The 22,241-nt window shown below is 41.2% G+C and overlaps 1 protein-coding gene across 2 annotated transcripts in view; it reads left to right on the forward strand.

Moving 5' to 3' along the window:
* tpst1 (tyrosylprotein sulfotransferase 1) overlaps positions 1-22,241 on the forward strand; it is a 46,842-nt gene that overhangs the window by 19,490 nt on the left and 5,111 nt on the right. For both annotated transcript variants that reach the window (XM_070971009.1, XM_070971008.1), the window contains exon 3: positions 10,363-10,561. In XM_070971009.1, coding sequence (XP_070827110.1) covers positions 10,363-10,561 — 199 coding nt within the window. The remainder of the gene's footprint in view (positions 1-10,362; positions 10,562-22,241) is intronic.

Here is a 22,241-nt window from a genome sequence, read left to right on the forward strand (position 1 = left end):
CTGTGTCTTTGATCCCTCTTGTTTGTAGCTTTGGGAGAGACTTGCCCATGTTGTTGCATCCAGACAGAACTCTTAAATTTCAGAGTAATTACAACATAGGCCCTACGAAACCTTTCAAGAATAGATTTTCTCTGTAAGCAGTTCCCTCAAACTGAAATAGCTCCATTGTCCTCTACTTGTTTCTTGTTTGTTGTATTAGGGTTGAGTGCACTACCTTGTAATATGCCTCTCCTCTGTATCACTGGTTTACATCTATCACCATCATCACTGTGTCATGTTGCGACTCATTTTCAGTTCTTTTTTTGTCAGAGGCTTTTGCCATTTTGGACACTTACCCTGTTTGGAATGCAGTGTCAGCAAGCTGTCTACTATCTCTGTGATGACAAATGTATCCACGTTGATGCTGATAACTGCAACAAATTTCTGCAGAGGCTATATTTTTACTTGATGCGTCCTCTGCAGCTTTAGATTCATGAACCAGCTCATTGCTGATGTATATGTGGTTAGATAAATATAACTAAGATATAACAAGTTGGGATTTGTGCCAGCCACATTAGCTCCACATGATAAACTGGGCCTGCCGTACATCACATTCCCAGCGCAGAAATGAGCTTGGACATGCCCATGACTACTTAGCTTTAGACAACTTGACATAGAGTAGAGAGAAAGTATGGATTGACTGTTAACCTGGAGAAAAATGACATGTCAGTAGCAGTGTGTCAAGTCGCACTTTCTATTAAATTTCAGTTCCTGCAGGTCTTGAAAATAAACATGCACTTCTGGCCTTGAAATATATCTTTCCCATGCTGTCATAAAGCTTCCAGACTTTCTGTCATTACATTTAGCTTGGAAATTAAACATCCTACTGCTGCGCACAGCGCGGAACTTACTCATTAGTGACTTGAAACACATGAGATTCTGTCTGCACTACTGTACTATACGCAGGTTTTCCTAATGACCCTGCCTGATGTCAGGCTTGTTTTGGTTTCAGTGATCTGGAAGGTTGGCCTCTGAAAGTTGTTGAGGAAACCCTGAAGGGGTGCAACCTCATTTCTTGCCTCTGTCTGCCCCCCCTCTGCTACCACCCTCTTCCTGCCACGTAGCACACGAACACACTTCATATCCTCTGTGGACATTTGGGCCACGTTTTGTTATTGTCTGCATGAGAAGACTCATGGTTTTCATTAAAAAGCTTTGCATTCATTGAGCAGTTTTCCCTCTAAATGCCTTTTGCTTTACTGCACTACTTTATGAACTCATCCCACTTCCTCTGTTGTGTAAAGTGAGGGTGAGTTTCCTTCCTCTGGTGCGAAATTTCTAATTAGCTACATATTTCATTTATCTCTCCTTCTGCTTTCCTTCTTGCATTCCATGATTTTGATCTGTTTGACTATGAAAAGAAAGTAAGAGGCAACAGGGATGGTCTTGTAGAGCAGAGGTCAGCAGATAAATGCAGTTGTGATACAGCATTTACAGGCGTGGTGTAGAACTATATAATAATAATTCATTTAAGAGCAATATTTGAAGGTTGAATCTGGGGCAGATCTCAAGTTGCCTATTAGTAAGTGAGTGCCAACAGAGTAACAGCAACTTATGTTTGTATTAATTTTGCTAAAATGAACTCACGCACACAAAGTTGTGTTCTGTGTTGCACTATGACACAAAAGATGAAAATAACCACACACAATACACAGTGGCCTTTTCCAGTAAAAGTTGAATGCAAGAAGAGATGCTGCTGTTTCAGCTCTGTCTCACACGTCGGATGGAACAGATATGCTTCTGTTTTAATCAGTCCAGCTGTCTGCACAGGCCAAACAAAGGCTCAAGATGGAATGTGGGCTGAGGCATATTTTTATGCTTCGTCTTATTTTTTTTTCCCATCTTACACCTTCAGAAGGAGGCACAGTAGCCTTGATTTGCAGGCTTCTCCTTATGTGATGTTAGTGAGAATATTTATTTGAATTTACATGAGCCTTTTATTTATATTTTCATCTTCACTATGTTTGTGTAAAAAAATATGGAAAAGTTTTAATACAAACCAAAAAAGGGAAACTTCAGCTTTCATCAGGGGGCTAAATATTTTGTTGTAGGGTGAGATTTGGTCTATGGGACACAATTTTCCTACCACTGCTGTAGAGGAAGAGCAGTATGCCCAAGTTTAGCATGTTTAACTGCATCTTCTCAAAGGTATCAAGCAAATATTCAACTTACTTTGCTCAAGTAAGTAATCTGACCAAAGCTAACCTCAGCACACAGCTACAATGATAAGTAATTCATCCTTCTAGAGGAATGTGATTTTTATAGTCCTTCTCCAGTGATGTCAGTGAGTGGGATTCTCTCTCAAGGAGTCTTCAGCTGTGCTGGTATTTGCTGACATGAACTTGAGCCTACTTATTGTGTTTGGACTACCTTCTTAAACCTAATGTCCACACTACGTAAAGATGAGCCAGAGTCATAAAGCTGCTCGTAATACCAACATCAAGGCACATTGAGCCATTTGATCATTTGAACTGTTGATATGTGTTAAAGCGCTCTGCCCAATGATGGCACAACAACCTCTGCTTACCTTCTATTGTCCTTGACTTTGTATATTGATCTCTGACCCAGAAACAGTTGCCATGCCTTACTTTTGTGGATTAGATGAGGTCATGGGAAAAGAAGGGTGACCAAAGAGTGAGTTAGACAAGGTAAGTGCAGCCAGATCCACTGCCACCACAAATCTAGTAAGATCATCCAGTTAAAGACATGTATCCCACTGAGCATGCTCAGCTCCTTTCACTCCACGATTCAGTCCCTTTTCATCGTTTCAACATGTTGTTCCTATCATAACCTGATTAGCCATAACCTGGTTTGACAAGAAATATACGGCCAGTTTCAACTCCAGGGTGATGCTAAGAGAAACCTGCAGCTGCAACTATTCAGTCTTTGTTTGGTGATTACTAGTCATTTGATGTTTCTGGCAATGGATACATCTAACTTCTGTTAAATATCTATTCACATTACAGAGCTTCTCATCTGTTGTTTACTAACAATTGCACACATTCATCCTTCTTTGCTTGATATGAGGTACATAGAAATGATAAGTAATGACTGGTCTGTTTTGCTAAAGGCCTAAACCAGGGGTGGCAACCTTTTTCCTGACAAGGGTCATTTTGTTTTTTGTATCCTGCACTTGGAGCCGTACTACATTATTGAACACATATGTGACACTAACCTCTAGTGCAAGAGCTGGACCTGCTGCTCTTTGACAAGGCATCTGATGTCAGATGGTTGTGATGATGACGATGCTACTTGCAGCTGGTTTTCCAGGTTTGGGTCAGTCAGTTTAGAGTGAAACTGTTTTGAAAAGAGCTGCTTGTAGTAGGTTGCCCCAAACAGAGATGCAAACTTCAGTGCATGTCTCCTCAGAATGTGGAAATCTTCAGGATGAATACGCTTTCACACATCAGCTGGTTGCACATTAAACAGCATTGCAAATATGTTGAGTCCTTTTGTTTGCTTTTCATGTCCTGAAACCTCTCACAGAATGCCTTTATTCACCCTAAACAGAATAGAGAAGAATACTTCACATTATTACCAAGATAGCCAGCAACGGCAGGCACTGTGTGACTGTCTTTGTTTTCAGTTCAGCCTCTGGTTGACCCCAGTACTCACCATACTCTTGTTCTTTCAGTGATTTCCTTGCAGTGTCTTTTCTTTTCCCCCTTTCCTCTTTTTCATTCATGATGTAAAGTATATTTCCCCGCCAGTTAGCAGTCCACAAAGACAGAGGAATTACAGTATAGGTCGGCACCTCTGTGGCTTGCTGCTGTAGACAGGTTGAAGTGAAGATAAATCCACTTTTTAAATCCAAAAGTTAGAAAAATAAATTCAGAGGTCTCTGCTCACCAGTAAACAGTTCTGAATCTGGTGTGACTCCGGCTATTTATTCCTGTGAGACAACATCTGATTGTTAATTATGTATTTTAAAATAATGTGTTACAATTATGAATGAAGCAATCTCTGCAATCCCTCGCTGTGGCTAATTTACCAACGCCTGGTTAGTTACCATATCAAAAACTGTACATGACAGCTAATGAGCTTGGAGTTAGTTTATTAAGGGTATTAGTAGTTAGTATGTTAGTAACCTGAATCACATATGCATAAGAAGTGCTAGTCTGTTACATATCTAGCATAACACTAATGTAACTTGCATGCAAGTGAAATAATTTTCAGAAAAGAGAAATAAGTGCGAATCCAAACAGGATAAATCCTGTAAACAAAGCTGACAAAGTCAAAAGCTCATCTTAAAATGCTGTCAGGCATGTTCTGGTTCAAGTTGAGGTACCTTGGAGACCCTCAAGTGCTCTTCAGTCATGCTACTATAACACTGGATGGCTACAGCTCAGTGGTAAGGACTCTTGAGTTTCAGACAATGTCCTTGTCTGTCATAACACACTTTTATCACTAGTTGTGTTCATTGGAAAATCTTCATCTGGGGTTTTATTTGAATGAAGCAGAGACTCTATGTTTAACCTTTCTCCTTGCACAATTAAAAATAGATTAAAAAAATAGAATGCTGCAACTTGAAAACAGGAGGCCAAAATCTACTAAATGTTCCTATAGTGATAAGAACTCTTTGGGATCCAGATGCAGATCTGAGGTCATTTAATGCACACGACACCCCCTCCACAAATTGATACCTATCAAATATTAATGAATGCGACCTTCGCCAGAGCCCTCTGAGCTAAGCTGAAGATAGGCATGGAGACACTGCTTTGTTCTGCATATCTACATCAAACAGTCCGTTGTCAACAGCATTCCCAGTCAGGGACAAAGTCCAGCATGCTTTCAGATGAAAGCATGATTTCCAGACTAAAACAGGATAATAAGCTGAATGATGTCACATCATTCAGTTGCTCCATACTGCATATTGAAGCAGGGCTTTAACACTTCAACCAAATGCTTAAACCCAGTGTTCTCCTTGACCATGGTAACATATCCACAGCCATAGACATTATAGCATTAATTGTTGCTTTGACACATTCGGAATCTACAGCGAGAGGCTGCCTGAATGCTGTGAGGACGGATTTGTCTCATTCGGCTTATTAACACATTTGGGTGAATGAATTGATGTTTGAATCATATCTGCAGATGTAACGACTTCAACTGAACAGCGTTGGCATACAGTTTGACACTAATTGTTGGTAAAAGTAAATAAATAAAGGTACAGACACACTGGATCTGTTGACAGAGATCATTTTCTATCAAGAACAGGACATCTGGCTGCACGACGGATATGACCTGGGCCTTAATGTTCACCGTTTCGTTTGCCTGTCACTTAGTATTAAATATGCTAACATTGCTCCAGCGTTCGTGTCTGCAGTACATGCTGCTAGCCACATTAGCTGTCATTTTGATCAAAGTAACTACACCAATGTAAGACTTGGGTTTTATGCAAGTTGACTTACAAAAATGGTACAGCTATGTCACTCTCGTCAGCACGTCAGGCCATTTTTGTGGCCATTTTTTGTGTTGCTATGTTTTGTTAGTCAGGCACAGGAAAATGGCTTCACCATTCTTAATCTTGCCTTGTCTAACTAATGAAGAGAGCCCGTGGTGACATTCAGATTGCTTGTGTTGCCTGACCAAAAATATTCAACTCACAGTGATACAAACAGAGGTAAGCAGCAAACCTCCATAAGAAGCTGGAATCAGCCACTATTTGGCAGTTTTGCTTGAAAGGTAACTTCAACAGTTAACTTGGCAGATTATTTATATTTGCAGATTCCACTGATTTTTGTATCACAGTTAGTTGAAAGTGTATTTAGATTCAAAGGTCTGGAACCAGGCAGCTGTACTGTGCTTTGATGACCTATGAATAGAAAGAGAATGACTGTGAGAAACAACAAGAAAATATGCAATATCAATGAGAAGCAACATGTATGGCAAACGATGCAGCTGTATATTGAAGTCTTGCTACTGTGCTATTCAGTCCCCTTCACAAAATGCTCATGCATTGGTTCAACATGTCAAAATTAACATTAGAAAATCATTTCATGTGTCAGACTTGTTGCAACACTGGTGTAATAGTCCCTGAATAGAAAATCTGCCATTTTTGACAGACCTTTATTTTTGCACAAAATGTCTTTTTCTTGAATGCCAAGAGTCCGTCATGGCAATTCTTGACAGGCTTGTCTTAGCTAGAACTCAATGCACAATTATCTCTGTGTATAATAATGTAATCTTAAAGGTTTTCACTCTGTGTGCTTTCTGTAGTAGTTTTTATTCAGTACACAGACTATAAGTCAGCTATTACAGGCATTGATCTAACATCATACCTCTCCCCTAAATGGGTCCTGATACAATTTGATGTTAAAGGAGGCCAGCCACAAGTAGCCTTCAGGGCAGCACAACTACCTTTTACCATCATAAACATTTTGCCCCACCTCCTCTCAAGTACTTTGCCCACAGTGCATTAAAGTCAACCCCCATGACACCTGGCAGAAAATGCCTCTTGCCCTCTACAACCACCAGCACTCTCCACAATCCCGCAGCTTCGGGTCTCTATCTACATGAAATCTCAATCAGCGGGCAACCAGGCCCCAGAGTGGGACCTTGCCTTAGCATTAACATCAATTACTTGGCCTTGATTTAGTGGAGGCCCTGTCTAGCTGAGAGACTTGATCCATTACTTATCCCAGAACAGGGAGCCATTCCATCCCTTCTCCCTAACTATCCATCCTATTCGGGATCTTGATGTCTCTGTCCGATTCTCTCTTATCAGCCGTCTGTGATACAGAACACCACCTTGGCTGAAGGAGGCCCAGTAATGAATAATTGACAAGCTGGAGGCCATTAAGAGCATCAGCCTGAAGGGAAGTGGTCATGTGACGGGTGGAAAGGCTTTTTTGTCACATCACATTTAAAGCTGAGAAGAGCGTGTGTGCGTTACTTGTTCAGCAGTGTGGGTGCAAATGATTTCAGACTGATACCAGGAAACAAACAGGATATTTACATCCGTGGACTGTCTCCCTCATTTTCTCATACTGTTGAGTCTCTTTGTCCGGCCTTCAGTCCTGGTGCTGCTCAAGTTGAGCGAACTGTAACTCTCACGTCAAACACGATCAAGGCTGAACAATCAAGAAACAAACAAAAATTGTGATTTGAATCTTCACAAACTGGAACCACATGCTCTTTGCCAGTATTAGGTTTAGTTATTTTTTTGTGGTTACTTTCATGTGATGTGATATGTAATATATTACAGATTAGTCATCACTTTAATCTGAAAGTAATATGTTATTACATGTTCTGTGATATAGTACTTGGAATAATATTTCCAAAATCTCATTAGTAACACGTTATGTTACTTCATCACAGCAAAAAGTAACTGCTGCAGTTTTACTTTTGTAATGCATTACTGCCATTATTATGATACTCAGCCAAATATGCTTTTTTTTTTGTTGAGTGAACTTTATTGTAAGTTTTGCAAGAAGCTAGACTGTTTATACAGACCTTGGTTGATGTATTCATGACAGACATAATTTATTGTAAAAAATAATTTTCTGTCTATTGGCTAATTGATTAATCATTTCAGCTTTTAATTGAACAGCACTGTGCTAGGGTTAGCTTAGACTGCATTCTAAATTTGTAATGATGGCATTACACCGAACTAACAGAGTCTTATTTGGTTGTCAAGAGTCATAAGGCCATGACTGAGTCATTTTACAATGCATGCAGGGTACACTTTGACCTACAGTATGTGGTACTGGTTGGCTTTTACAGGTCAGGACTCCTGACCTATGACTACTGTTTCGAAATGTATTACTATAGACCAGAGGTTTTGCCTTGTGACCTATTAAATTGAAGCATAGTCTACTTGAAACCCTTGTCACAACCTATGACTTTAGTGTGAACATGAGTTATGTTCAGCTTCACAAATATGCAGATTATTCCATCTGATTTTAGATGCCTGAAAATGTGAAAGAACTCAATATTTCACTGCAAAGAGCCTATCTCGGCTGTCAACGGGCGGGAGGCGGGGTACACCCTGGACCGGTCGCCAGCCGATCGCAGGGCACACACTATTCACACTCACACCTGGGGGCAATTTAAAGTCACCAATCAACCTAATGAGCATGTTTTTGGTCTGTGGGAGGAAGCCGGAGTCCCCAGAGAGAACCCACGCATGCACGGGAAGAACATACAAACTTCACACAGAAAGGCCCGACCCGGGAATCGAACCTGCGACCTTCTTGCTGTGAGGCACACGCACTAGCTGCTGCGCCACCGTGCAGCCCCCAATGCAACTCCAAAACTCTCTGAAAGCTTAGATGTTTGTGTATGATTATAGATTCTATTGAGAGGAAAATACAGTGTGTATGACCGTGTGTGTGCGTACATGCGTGTTTGTTGGTGCATTCTTATGTCTTTAGATTGCCTGCATCTAACCTGATGGTGAAGCTGAGCTGCGTTCCCTACACTCAGTCTTTGTCTTTATCAGTTTATGTTCCACGTCAACACTTAGCAGCCTCTTGGGTCTTGATGGAGTTACCTAAAGTGATTCCCTACCCATTTGTTGCAGAGTGGATATTTGGATCATAGCCCGTCTCTCACAAACCATCTCCACCATCCTCCTGAGATGACAAAACCAGCTCACTCTATTAATCATGCAGGAGACTATACTCGTACAGTGTAAAGATTCAATTGCAAAGTAAATGGATTAGAGGGAAGTGAATTGCCGTATTGAGGTAGAGTCAGACAGGAAACATAGGGACTGACAAGCTGGACTGCAGACAGTACATAGATGTGTGGGAAGGTAGAGCAACCAGAAAAATCAGCAACAGTCTGGAGGATCAAAAGAAGTGGCTTTTGTACATAGGAGGCTTTTATTTCAGCGAGAATGCGATAAATGTGCATTTTTTGAGTCCTCCAGCTGACTTTCCATTGATTAGACGGGTTAGGAATCCCAAATTTCCACCCAGATAAATGGAAGCCAGATTGACCCTTTTATCAATGTTCCAGTTCACTGTGCCACTTTCACTGGTTTCATCCTGTTGGATCCACTGTCTGTGTGCTTAAATACATTTTTATCTAGGATTGGACAGAGTAAAAAGTTTGAATCTTGCTTTAGTCTTAATCTTTAACTTGCACTGTATATAATCTGCCACAGGAGGACTCCAATTAAGTCTCCCTGCAGAAAAACAGTCTGAATACTCACTAAGTCACTGTAGATATTGTGCATTATACCTGAAATAGTTAGTGAACCAACAAAAAATTGCAATTCACTGTACAGTTCACTGTACTTATGGAATCTTTTGATAAGATGCTATCAGTGGGCCTCTTGGTTTGTTAAGTTGCTCATTTTAAAGGGTGCAGACATCTACATCGTCATACTGTACATCTGACAGTAGATCCTGCCTGTTGGTCAATGTGGTGAACTTTGCTCAGAAAGTTTCCAGAAAACAAAAGCTTCTGTCCAGATGCTCCAATCTCCTTGCTTCGTGAATATGTAGTTGTAGACAACAGTTGGGGTTGATGTTATCCAGAAAACAGACGGGAGCATTCTAGATGTTGTCTGTGGCAGGCCAGCTTGATTCTGTAGCTTAGTCTGAAAACTTGACCTTGCACAGTTCATATCAGTATTTGCCCTTTGACACAGTCCGTGACACACTGACTAAGTAAGATCAAGGAAACTGTATTCAGTCCAGATGTTTGAGTTTGAGACAGGCTGAACATAGATGGTAAATCATATGAAATGTGATGTATGCTGATGGAGGAGTGAACTGATGCAGAGAGAGGCCAATTATTCAGCATATTTCACAGGGACCTGCTGAGAGAGAAAGGCTAGGAGGCCATTTTTAATACTGCCTCCTGGTCCAGTTACAGCCAGTTTGATGCTCACTGAACAGAACTGACAAGTGGACTGATTTGTGGTGAACTGGTCCATTTGGGGACAAACTGAGCAAATGGTGCTGATGCTGTGACACTGATGCAGTGTCATGCAGTGAGGGATGGTCAGTCACTAAACAGTGTTAACGATGTGTTAACTCTTTCATTTGGTTGGAGGGGCTGAAAGGGAACTGTGTGTGCATTGAGCAGTTAATGACAGTTACAGTAAATTCAAAGACCTGCAGTGAGTCAGTAACATTTGATGCACACCAGAAAGAGCTTCAAAGGTGTGCCTGGTTAATTGCTGAAGAATGACTGGTTAAGAAACCATTGCAGCATACAAGTACAACATTTAGAAAAGATGTGACCATTTGGGAGTAAAACCTAGGATCTTTGACATTGTAAACATTTGCTTCAACAACCTTGAACTGATTAAATAACTTCCTACTTCAGATCACAGCTGAAACAAATATTTTTTTGTTGTGTTGATAGGGTGGAGAGGTCCACAGACCAGGTCATCAAGCCCGTCAACGTGGAGGCCTTGTCCAAGTGGGTGGGGAAGATCCCAGCTGATGTGGTGAGGGACATGGCCGTCATCGCCCCAATGTTGTCCAGACTGGGCTACGACCCCCATGCTAATCCCCCTAACTATGGCCGGCCTGACCCCAAAGTCCTGGACAACACCAGAAGGGTGAGTGCTGATCAGAACACCAACATCGTGTTTTCTATGTTCATGATTTTTGTTCTCAGTCAGTCTCAGTCAGGGACTTTTTTCACTACTAGAAGCTTAAGTATTTTATCCTGATGGATGTCACTCTTTGGAGAGCAATATTTTAAAGGAATGCTTAAAATATTTAGGGAATTATATTTACTCGCTTTCTTAGTGAGAGCTGGAGAAGAAAATTGATCCCACTCATGTTTATATGGTAATTGTGTTGTTGCAGACAGCAGTTTGTTAGCTTAGATTAGTGTAAAGACATGGCTCCTCTCGAAGTCACTGGCCAATAAAGAGTCTAGCAGCTAATCCCCTCTAAGACCACAACCTGTTATTTGCACACTTTTTCTGTACAGATGAGATAAAATATGATGTGTCTATTTAGTGAACTAACTGGCTGTAGCCTGATATTTAGCAGACAGATCTGAGAGTGGTATAGATGTGCCAGAGAGCAAACGACTCCATTCCCAAACTAAGTTGCTCAACTTTTCCTTAAAAGAAGCCATACTGCCATACTGTTTGAGCTCATTTACTACCAATTACGTATATTTTTTTGTCCAATCTCCAAAGTATAGTGTAGTATCCACGGCAGGATTTGCATGCTGCTCTGTAATAGTGGCTCTCTGGAATGTGTGATCAACACACTGAAAATCACTGCAGTAATAATAATACTGTACTGATGGGTTGAAAAGAAATGCACTTGCAATGCACTTCGAGGAACAGCACAACTATAATTACAGGTTGTGTCATTGATCTGAGTGCCAGTTGAGCAGTGAAATAAAGCAACTTCCAAGTTTTACTGACTTTTGCATAACAAGGTCCCACATGCACAAAGTCTCATCAAAAAGCTATGAATTTAAAGACATACTCCATAAGTCGCACGTCAAAGTCTCTACACTATTTGTCATGAGGAGTACTAGCAGCCTGTGAGACAGTTGTATCACATCTTCCATGACTATCCCTAATGATGTTGTAATGATGTCATCAGGGTCATCTAAAGGGGCGTTGAACTGTCAAATTTATCACAGAAAGCCTTGTGTTACAAACTGGGGTTGTGGAGTTTAAAAGACTGTGGCGGCCAACAGGCTGGGAGGGTCCAATCAAGACATGCTATCAAGTTGGATTATGCAAAATGTAGGATCTTACGTTTTGCTGGGCTCAGGCTAAGATTAGTCTCTTTTGTGTACATTGTATTTCCTAAGACCTGGTGTATGGGATGTCCTGGATTGCAGCAGCAGGAGACCTTACACTTTACATATGGAAATGTCAATGTGACTTACTTTTTTTACCCCATACACATACTTTTGGTTTCCAGTGTCTAGCTGAAAGACAATTTGACATGTGGACAGGAGGAAGATCCAGCCACCACCCTCACCATTAATGGCCGACCTGCTCCTAACATTACAGAAACCGTGTGTGTGTGTGTGTGTGTGTGTGTGCATGTGTGCATGTGTGCGTGCGTGCGTGCGTGCGTGCGTGCGTGTGCATGAGCACAGTCCTCTTCACTTCAGCAGTGATGTCCTTGGCAGACGTCAAACACTGCTGCCATCTTGGGACGGCATTTGCTATTTTTGGAGCAGAATATGTTTTATTAAACCCTTTTTCTCAAGCTGAGCTATCAGGTGACATGCTCTGCAGCTCCTCTCTAAGATGCGAAGTGTTTGTGTGAGCTCAGGGACTAGATTCTCTGATGTATTTTTATCTCTCAAGGACTGCATGGGTGAGGTTTCAAGGTCCTCCTGGTGCTTAGATGCCCAATTTCTCAGTGTGTTGAATTGGGCAGTAAAAGAGGTGCTAACATCAATAAGTCTTGATAGCACTAATTTTGAGACATTGATAAATTAGTGTAAATCATCAAGACTACTGAGAAGAAGATGGCCTCACATTGTACATCATCCTTGGAGCAGCTGTAGTGTCGGTTAGTTTGAAATTCCTTCCTGTTATGACCTGGGGAAATTTTTCGCTGCTTGCTGCTAGAACAGTGCAGTATTACAGTCATTGCTCAGATAAAAACAAGGTTGAAAAATGGGGAAATATTGTGTTGTGAAAGGGATGTTTATAGTTGGATCAGCAGTTAAGTGGTGATGCAGACTGAAGACTGTGTCACAAGAGTGTCCATTGACTTAGTGAGTTTTTTGGCCTCTCCTTTGTTGGACTGCTGTCCAAACATTTCTGGCTGATTTGTTTCTTCTAAGCACAAAGCCTGGAGCTCTTTCCAGGTGTCTGGGTATTTACTAAAACATCTTGTCTGTTCAGTCTCACTGCGTATTATTGTCCACCCCAAATACTTATTCACAGTGCTTATATTTCCATGCAAACCTGAGACATAAAATGGAAGTGTAGCAGAGAGAACTATAAGATAGTATTGCTACCAGACTCCTGGTCTCTCAACCAGCACATGTAAAAGTTCACCTTGAAGTTAAGCTCTTGTGTGTCTATATGACATGAATTGCTTCATGGTCGCGCAACACAATTGATATCTTCTTACATTATATGGACAAAGGTAAGTGGACATGGTTTGGGCTCAGCTATGTAATTTTCTAAAACACCTGAAACATATCTTTGAAATTTCTGTACTTTCATATGTTCTTATTTAATGACACATACGCAGACACCAATTTATATTTGAAAAGCTAATCTCAAACCTTCCAAAAGATTTATCAGTCTGGTTGTAGCCTATACATCTATAAAGAAATGGTTTTCCCAGTTCGAGGTTGAAGAACTTTGAAGAACCAGCCTGCACAGAGCCCTGACCTCAACCCCATCTGACAGCTCTTGGATGAAACACCAACTGCAAGCCAGGTCTTACCACCTAACATCAGTATTGGCCACAAAGTGTAAAGTACTTCATTATCTTTGATACCTGAGTGTTGAAACAATGTCAGTGTCAAGCTACAACTTGTTGAGGCTGTTTACCTTGCTTTCCATTTTTCACAGTCTGCCATTAACCTGCAGTCACATATATGCCACAGTACTCTTAATGGGTAGGTCTGTGTTTGTGCTAAAGTATTACTCTGTCTCAGCTGAATTGCATCAGTGTCATGGTGCAACTCACAGTACTGTAAGTGAGGCCAGTTATGTCATCAGCAGTGTTTGTGCCATATGTGTGTTTGGAGTCGTGTGTTTCTGTGTCACAAACAGGAGGTCCTCTCTTAGCCTGTGATTTATCACACTGCAAAGCATCAACACTGTTTCCTAGCATTTCCCTCTCCAGCAGGAAGTGTCTCACTGGTCACAAAAAGCACAACTACACACACCAAGAGGCCAGAATCTGCAGACTCAGTGAAACTGAAATATTCAGGACAGACTTTTAACTAAGAGGGGAAGGGATGAAGCAGAATACAGGCATTTGAATAGCTTACTGTATAAAAGAGCACACACCATATCCTCATTCCTGATTTCTGGTGTCTGCAGAAAGAAAGTTTCAGAATCATTTGGGTAACGTGAGTTTGACTGTGTGATGTCCTCACACTGGTGGTTTTTTTACTAGATGTTGCTCAGTGGGTTGTGTGGTTTGATTTTCTCTTTGTGGAAAAGTTGAGAGCAACTCCAATAGTGCTTGGTGGGTTTGTTTAACCCAGTTTGGAGTGTTAGCCAATATACTTTTCTGAAGCATTTGGATTGCTTTTCCATTAGTTTGAGGGGACCCAAAAAAGGGGGATGAGGACGCAAAGAAAGAATGTTTTTGGTGCAATTCGTCATGTTGTCGGGACTGTTATGACTCAAACGGAAAACATTTGCAGTGTAAGTGAGGGAAGAGGGAACTTTTTTTTCATTTGGGTATTTGTTGGAAAAAGTTTGTCTGACCACAAACACAGATGAAAACTACAGACAAGGTGGCAGAGAACCTCTTCCTATGCTCTCCATGAGATCTAAACTTGAAGTAACTTGTTCTTATAATGGCTGATGTAGCCGAGTTTATTGTCCATGTCGACTTAATGAGATGGTGGCCCTTGTTGAGTTAGTTAGTTAGTTAGTGGTTGAAGAATGTGATTAAGGGTTTAAAATTGCTCTTATAGGCAGTATTTTTCCAGACAGTGTTTAACCCTACAGATTAGATCACGCTCAATTTTGACTGTTTTCTGAGTTTTTTTTCTTTTTATACTAGTTGACTAGCCTAAGTTTAAACTTCCTTTTGATTGTCAGGGAAATACGTTTTTAGGAACATCTTTAATGCACATTTGTCGTCGTATGTAAGCACATATTTAGCTGTGGATGTATGTACTATAGGGCTGGGGTTCTCAAACTTATTATTCAAAGATCCACACCTGATTTTCATTCGAGGTCTGGATTGATCAGTGATAACAAATAATATTGAATCAGTGCGTTCGCTTATGATGAGGCCAGCATGAAACAGAGGCAGACAAGATTCAGACAGCTCATCCATATTTTTTTCTGACTCAGACACGTTCTTACAACTACATTTACACTAGTTGTAGAAATTTTGTATAAAGAAAAGGAGACAGATAGCAAATTCTCCAGTGCAATGGTAATGTGTGAACTCAGCAGCAACAACACACAACACTCTCTCCAGCAGTTAAGGTCACCATGACGTCAATGAGAAATCAGCTCCATTGAAACCCCATTCATCTGGAGACAGGATCACTGTGAGCAGTCTCCAGCTGCACTGTATATTCAGCGTCACCAACGAATCACTGATCAGTAGAAAATGTTATCTAAAATTCACTACACTTCATAATGTGTTGTCTATTCATCACACGAGTTATTGCAGGGGTCCTCACCTACGTTTTTCTAAGAATACGCGGTGGGGGCCAGACTTTCATATGAGAAAACTGGTCAAATTAGCCTACTGTTTAATATTTTCACTTTCTTACAAAATGAATGATGTTTTTATTAGTCTATAGCAGTGTAAATTGACTCATAAAAACTTGGGAAGTCCATAATGATAACTAGCTTAATCAGAAAATGCTCTCAGACCTCAGGCAGTCAGTGCTCAATACAAAAGCCGTGTTTTAGCTACCAATGAATGAGCCCTTATCTCAACTAAAAACTCCCCTTTGGGATCCGAAGAAGCAAACCGAAATACTCAGTATGGGACTCAATACAAATGTTGGCCAATAAAAATAAACCCAAGTGAGGCCTCTTGCATCTAATAGAGCCGCTCAGTGATTCTCTGACTCGGAGTTAACGGTCACTGAGACGTGTGCTAGGTCTGGACTGATGTGCTGTTCAGTCCAGATACAGACCGAGGTCCAGACTTTGAGAAGCCCTGCTTTCGAGCTCTGTGCCTCTGGTCCCATGACTTTGGAGATACTACTTGCAGTCCTCACGGACAGCTGTTGTTGATCAGTCGTGTTAAAGTCAACTACTCTTAACAATGTCTCATTGTTAGATGAGTACAAACAAACACATTTGCCAAAATGTTGGACTGATGCTTTAAAGCTGAGTCTCTATGGTGTATGTAACCAATTTTCTATCACAGCTGCCATATGTCAGACTGCAGGTCAGATATCAAATCCTCATGCTGTTCCATCCGCCTTATCACCATGTTCTGCATGTTAATGCTTTTCAAATGTGCCTGTGGTCCTGTTGACATATTTTGGATGCAGTAAATATCCATGTCTCTGCTGGTTCTTCCTCTGCCTCTGCTCCCTGAAATGGTGAACACCCTCCTCACAATGGACTTGCGTGTCTTGATGACAACATGTGTGTATAGATGCTCATTTGTTCAGATTTATGCTGTGTACATCTGCAGGTTATTAGTGTGATTCCTCTGCATCAAACCCAGCTGCAGGGTTTATATTATTGTCTGCTTGCCCTCCCCCTCCCTTTCCTCCTGGACTGGAATTCCTGCAGGAGGATCTCCTATCAGCCAGTTCCTCCAAGTGAACAAAACATTTTTCAGAGTTTCGCTGTGGTCAGTTGCTTAAACGTTTGTTAGAATGCTTAAAGACAATGGTGTCTGCATTTTGTCTGTTATTTTATGGGGTTATTTACCTCCAGGCTGGGTACTGAACCTCAGTAGTTTTTGATTACAGCCCAAAGACAACATCAACATAATGTTTTGTCATAAATTTGTTATGTTGAAGGTCTTAGCAGCCAACTGTCTATTAACACATCCAGCAGACGTGGAGCATCATTAGCATTCAATAAATTCAGTATGATTCAATAATATCTGAGAAACAATATTAAAGCTAGTCTATGTAACTCGACAACAACAGGATAATGGTAAATGCTTAGACAGAGTGGCAAAGCAACACAAGCACAGTCATTAAGTCAGAAATGACTAATGTCTGTTATACAGCAATACATTGGACGTTTTAATATTAAGTAACCGTAATCTAGTAAGATTGTAGAGCAAAACATTAGTGCATTGAATTGAGGAAAGGTGTGTCTTATCGTTTATGACTTAAATGTTAAATTTTTAATCAAATGTATTGCTATTTTTTCTTTTTAAAGTTTGCATATAGTAGTCTTGCATACTGTGTGTGGCTGTTGGGGTGTATAAATGTGGTTTTAATGTGGAGACACAGGTATGGATTTGGCTGTTTATGTCTTAGAGCTACTGGATGCTTCCAGGAAAATGTTGCATAACTCACATAAAAAGAGATGATCATGTTTTCTTGACAATCTTCAGATTCAACCATTTTGATTTACTGTACTCCAGGAGAGTAATCCTCTTTCCCTTTCTCCATGTTATTCCTGTTTGTTGGTCAGGGTCATTCCAGCTTATTTGTTGTTCTAAGAGGCAAGAGCTAACAAAAAATACCTGGAATTTTAATTCTAAATTACTCAAGGTTTTATTGAGGTAGAGGAATTTTATCTGAATGCTGGGCATTGGATCTGACTAAATTCAAGGCCACCCCACCCCCCCCACCCCCCAATTTCTGTGTTGCATTGCATAAGACATCTGGCAACCAGCCCTGAACTAAACCGTATGATGAAACCACATGTGGAAATGCTCTCTCTGCTGTCTTGAATTTTCACCCAGCCCCATCCAAATATTTGCCCTCTGTCTCATCTCTTCCTCAGTCCTGATTTCACCACAGAGTATGCATCCAGGGTTTAGCTGCTCAGAAGAGAAATAGTTAAGAGGCAGTCATAGAACACGATGTCTGTTTTTATTGTGAAGACTGAGCAATGTGGATGCTTAAGGAAGCTTGACCTGTTGACAGCAGCATTATCTCTCTGGTGCCTTGCTGTTTTTTACTGTGAGTGAAGACCCGTCTTAAAGGTAATCTTTCCAAGCATTGTCTGCCCTGTGGCCAAAGCAGTTAACAGTGTCGATGTTTATCTCCTAGAACCTCTGTGTTTCTATTGATTTAACCCAGAAGGCTTCCAGGGATTCGTTTGTAGACATGTTAAGGTAGAGAGGAGGCCTGGACCTTGTTGGAAGAAGATTGCCTGTGCTTGCTCATTTTAGTTGGCTACCCTGAATATGTTGCAGCGCATGAAGGCTGTTGATAACTGTGTCTAGTCAAGGAGTTCTTGTACCTGACCCAGAGACATTGGGTTTCAGGTTGGTTTGGGCCACAATGTAGTATAAAGCTATACTAATTGTCTACTTGTGATTTCTCTGATCAATATTGTGATTAGTTTAAATAGAGCTTAAAGTATAAATCAAACCTCTGTACTGTATTTGTGGTCTACACAGTATTAAACAAGATAAATTTTACCAAGCATCATCATGAACATATCTTGTTTACGTTATTAGAATCAGATAAAATATTGCTGTTGTTTGTTTCAGTGGTTGGGGTTGTTTTTTTTAAAAAAGGAACCGGTCGGTTAAATGTTCTTTAAAAATTGAAGATTAAGACTAGTGTTGAATTTAACATGAGCCCACTGAGTGATATTCCTGTATAACATTCGAAAGTGATATTATGTTTGTTGACCATTTATGTTAATAATGGTAAACCACCTAGCTACATGTCTGAAAGAGACTGTTCATATGGAGCAAGACTTGGCACTCTGAAGTCTTTTTCAATTAGTAAAGGAGGTTCCTTATTATTTTTTTCACACCTCACAAATTAAATTGTGATTCTTCTTCCACAAAACCATCTTTGGTGGTGTAAATGTGCTAGCAACTCAATGCAGAGAGCTTGCATATTAATCAAGCAAGTCAAGATTTCTTTTTTGTTGTTTGGCCAATTCACAGAACATGTGATGCTATGGCTGAATCAGTTTGCCTGCAACAGTTATGGCGAGTGAAATTAACAGTCGGCAGCTTGAACTGTGACCTGCTGAAGTTTGTTGACACTTTGGTCTTTGCAATTTGAAAATTGCTTGCAATTTTGATACAATTTGACATACAACCAATGGGTTGAAACTGAACCCAAGCATCTATACTGTTTCTTGCATTGAGATCTCCACTAATGAAGCTGACTATACCTGGACTTCTGCTCTTCACTGCTTCGCCTCTGACTGCTGGCGATCAGAGGTCGTTCCAGCTTGCTGTAAATGAGGCTGGTCAGGCCTGGCTCTTGAAGCCACAATCAATAGCTTTTAAGTGGCTTTGCAGCTGTGCTGATCCCTGGTGAGAAATGGATATTGGGATCAATAAGTTCTCAGTTTCTCCACAGTAACAATAATAAGATGAGTTAGTGGAGAGATGAGAAGCAAACGTCTGGAGAGTTCCTCATCCAGCTTTGGGTCTGTGGCTGAGCCTTTTCCTTCATATTGATGTGAGGACAGTTAATGATGTGCAGGCTAATCATATCATATTGATTCAGGACCGTCATCAGTGCTTGGCCACCGTGGCGCTCTTTGGCTCTTAGACCTCAACAAGAGACTCGTATTCATGAAACCATCAGCTGGACAAGCATGAAAAGAAGAAAGTGGCTAAAAGATTTATTAATGAGGACCTGACATGAAGTGTGTTTATCGATCAATGCGTCTTATTCCTTTAGCTCAGATCAAGCGTTGAACTGGGTTTGTGTTTGCCTGATCTGCTCAGACTTCCTCCTTTGATTCATGTCAGTCACATATGGCTGGGGTCTGCTCTAGTTGCACAGAGGGGGCTTAAGGCCTCAGTATGCTTCAAACAAAGAGCCTTTTTGGATCATTTGGATCACCTAACATCAGAAACCTGGTGGAACCAGGAGATCTGCGTCCAACAATTTTTTGTAACTTTCAGATTGGCCAGCTGTGTTGAGGTTTTAGAGTAAGGCAGGGTTTGAACTTTTTTTTACCAAACTGTCTTTTTTCATTCTTCACACAGCTACAACAGTGCAGCACCATGAATGAGGACAGGCTGTTCTAAAGGTCGTGAGTTGTCCCCATTTGTACAATTCATTGTATTGAGATTACAAAGGCACAAAAGACACAGAATCTTGAAGAGAGACTGGGGAATCAGTGGGATGAAAGCAATTGCGCAGCACATTTAAAGACTACTCAACCTTTAAACATGAAAAGACAAAGTCACCCAAAGCTCTAGATATTGTCTTTAAGGCTAAAATTTTCAATGCTAGGGGCAATAGGATTTTTTTCTAACAACCCGTATTTGTCTCTTAGCTGAAAAAGCTCCGCTCGTGCTTGATGGTGTAGTCTGTAACCCAGTGTGGAGTGTTAGCCAGTATCTGGTTGGATTGCTTTACCGTTAGGTTTTTTCTCTCAGATGTCAATTGTAGTCTCAAAACAAGCAGCTGCACAAGAACTTCACCTAAACAAAAATTTGAATTTAAATCAGGAGTTAAATGATCAAAGAATAAGTAAACAAGATGATGAGTCTGACAAGAGATTCAGTGTTTGACAGTTCTCTGCACTAAAGTTAAAGATACATTTCTTTCTGTCCAAAAAATATTGAGATGTGACATTCCAGACCGAGTCCAAGGACTTTAAATGGTTTGATTATTTGTACTGAGGGTGTTTAGGCACCCTGGCAAAAATCTGAGTAGGAAGATTAGGAAATGAAAATCATCTGAAAAATTCTCTCTCTCTCTCTCTCTCTCTCTCTCTCTCTCTCTCTCTCTCTCTCTCTCTCTCTCTCTCTCTCTCTCTCTCTCTCAAAAAAAACAAACAAACAAACAAAAAAAACTTGTCACACTGATGTTAGAAAATGGTACAGTATAATCTGAGATGATGAGTTTTGTCTTTAAGCTTAGTGCAGCCGGTCAGGGGACCCCCTGCCTACACAAACAGCTGAGCATGCGTACACACCCGGTCTCCTGAAGAGATTCAGTGTGCAGTTCAGACAGAGTCATTTTGTAAGAGGTAACAATATCCCTGGAAAGTTTCCACACGGAGAGGGTGGAAGTAGCAGAAACATTCTCCCCTGCCGATTGTGGCTCGACACTGGCAGCTTTTCAAACGCACTGGACTGTTACCACGTTTAACCCCCTGGGACCAGAGCTTAGTCACAGGGAGCTCCAGCCATAATACTGATGCTGAACCACTGCAGGGTTTAGTTTGGCACTACCACACTGGACTGACCTGCTGCTTGTACCAGCAGGCACCTTGGCTGACCGGACTGTGCTGGTCCCTCCCTGACTGGGCTCTGCCTTGCTCTGCTGAGGCATGCTGTGGCGGGTTTTGAGGGTTTCTGCTCTCTCCACAGTTGAGTTGGGAATGTTTGATCCTTACACTTCAGTCGTTAGGGTCAGGGGTTGGAATATTCTTTGTGGTCGTTCCAGCCCAAATGCCTGATTTTATTGTGGGTTTTCTGAAAAGCTGTGAAGAAAGACGGGAAGTATCATAAATAGAATGAACCTATAAACACAAACTCATAAAGTTCCTGAATGGATACCAAAAAGTCAAGCTCAACATGCAGTTGTGCTCCTAATTAAAAAGTGCAGCTGGACCAGAAGCTTCTTATAGTTCTAAGTAGAAACAAACTTATTGCTGAGAGGACAGAGTCTAATGAACAGCAATGTGCTGCTCTTTAAGAGGTCAGTTTGCCGTCTCTAACTCTAAGAAGATGACAGGAAGGCAGCAAAGTATCATCTCAGTCTGTCAGCTGTTGGGAGCGAGCTCTGCATTGGCAGTCAGAGGGCCTTTGATCATGCTGAGCAGTATTTGTACATGTTATATCAGTCTCAATAGAAGAGACCTTATGAATATTCCTCCTTTCATGAGCATTTCAACAGATCCTTCAGAGGTAATAGAGCTTGAGGTCACAGTCTGCTGGACAGGAGCAGGCTGGCTTCGTATTACTGCAGTATCCCATCATGCAGACATCAAGTCTGATCTTTCCCAGAAGCAGCCCTTCATCTCTGCGTGTCTTCGCTCTGAAGGACAGCTCGGCCTCTTCTGTACATTTCCTAATCATACACCACTTGGATTTATTACCTCGAGCGTGTGAGCTAGTGCACAACTGCCGGGTATTCTGCTCCACTTCTCCTTAGCATGCAGGCCCTTTTCTGTCAGAGCAGAAGGTTTGGACGGGCTCGGAGCAGTCTGGCCTGGAGCCTTTGTACGCTGAGCAAAGCTGCAAAATGGCACCCGTGAGGAAATCAGAAACATGCGCTGGCCTCTCTCTGTCTGGTGTTACGTTCAGTTTCTGGCCCTGTGTCGACTTCAGGCAAACACGCAAGCATGCATGAAGGCACGCAAGGGGATTAAGGAATGAGTTTTGTGTTTTGGGGAAGTTTTAATCACTGGAGCCCAGGAGGGGGCCACAGGACTTGTGCCCCACTCCTCCCTCGGTGTGGAGGTTCAGCACAGCTTCCAATGGAAAAATTTCATTGATTATATGATTACA

This window comes from Chaetodon trifascialis, chromosome 9, assembly GCF_039877785.1.
Source record: "Chaetodon trifascialis isolate fChaTrf1 chromosome 9, fChaTrf1.hap1, whole genome shotgun sequence".
In the NCBI taxonomy this organism is placed as follows: domain Eukaryota; kingdom Metazoa; phylum Chordata; class Actinopteri; order Chaetodontiformes; family Chaetodontidae; genus Chaetodon; species Chaetodon trifascialis.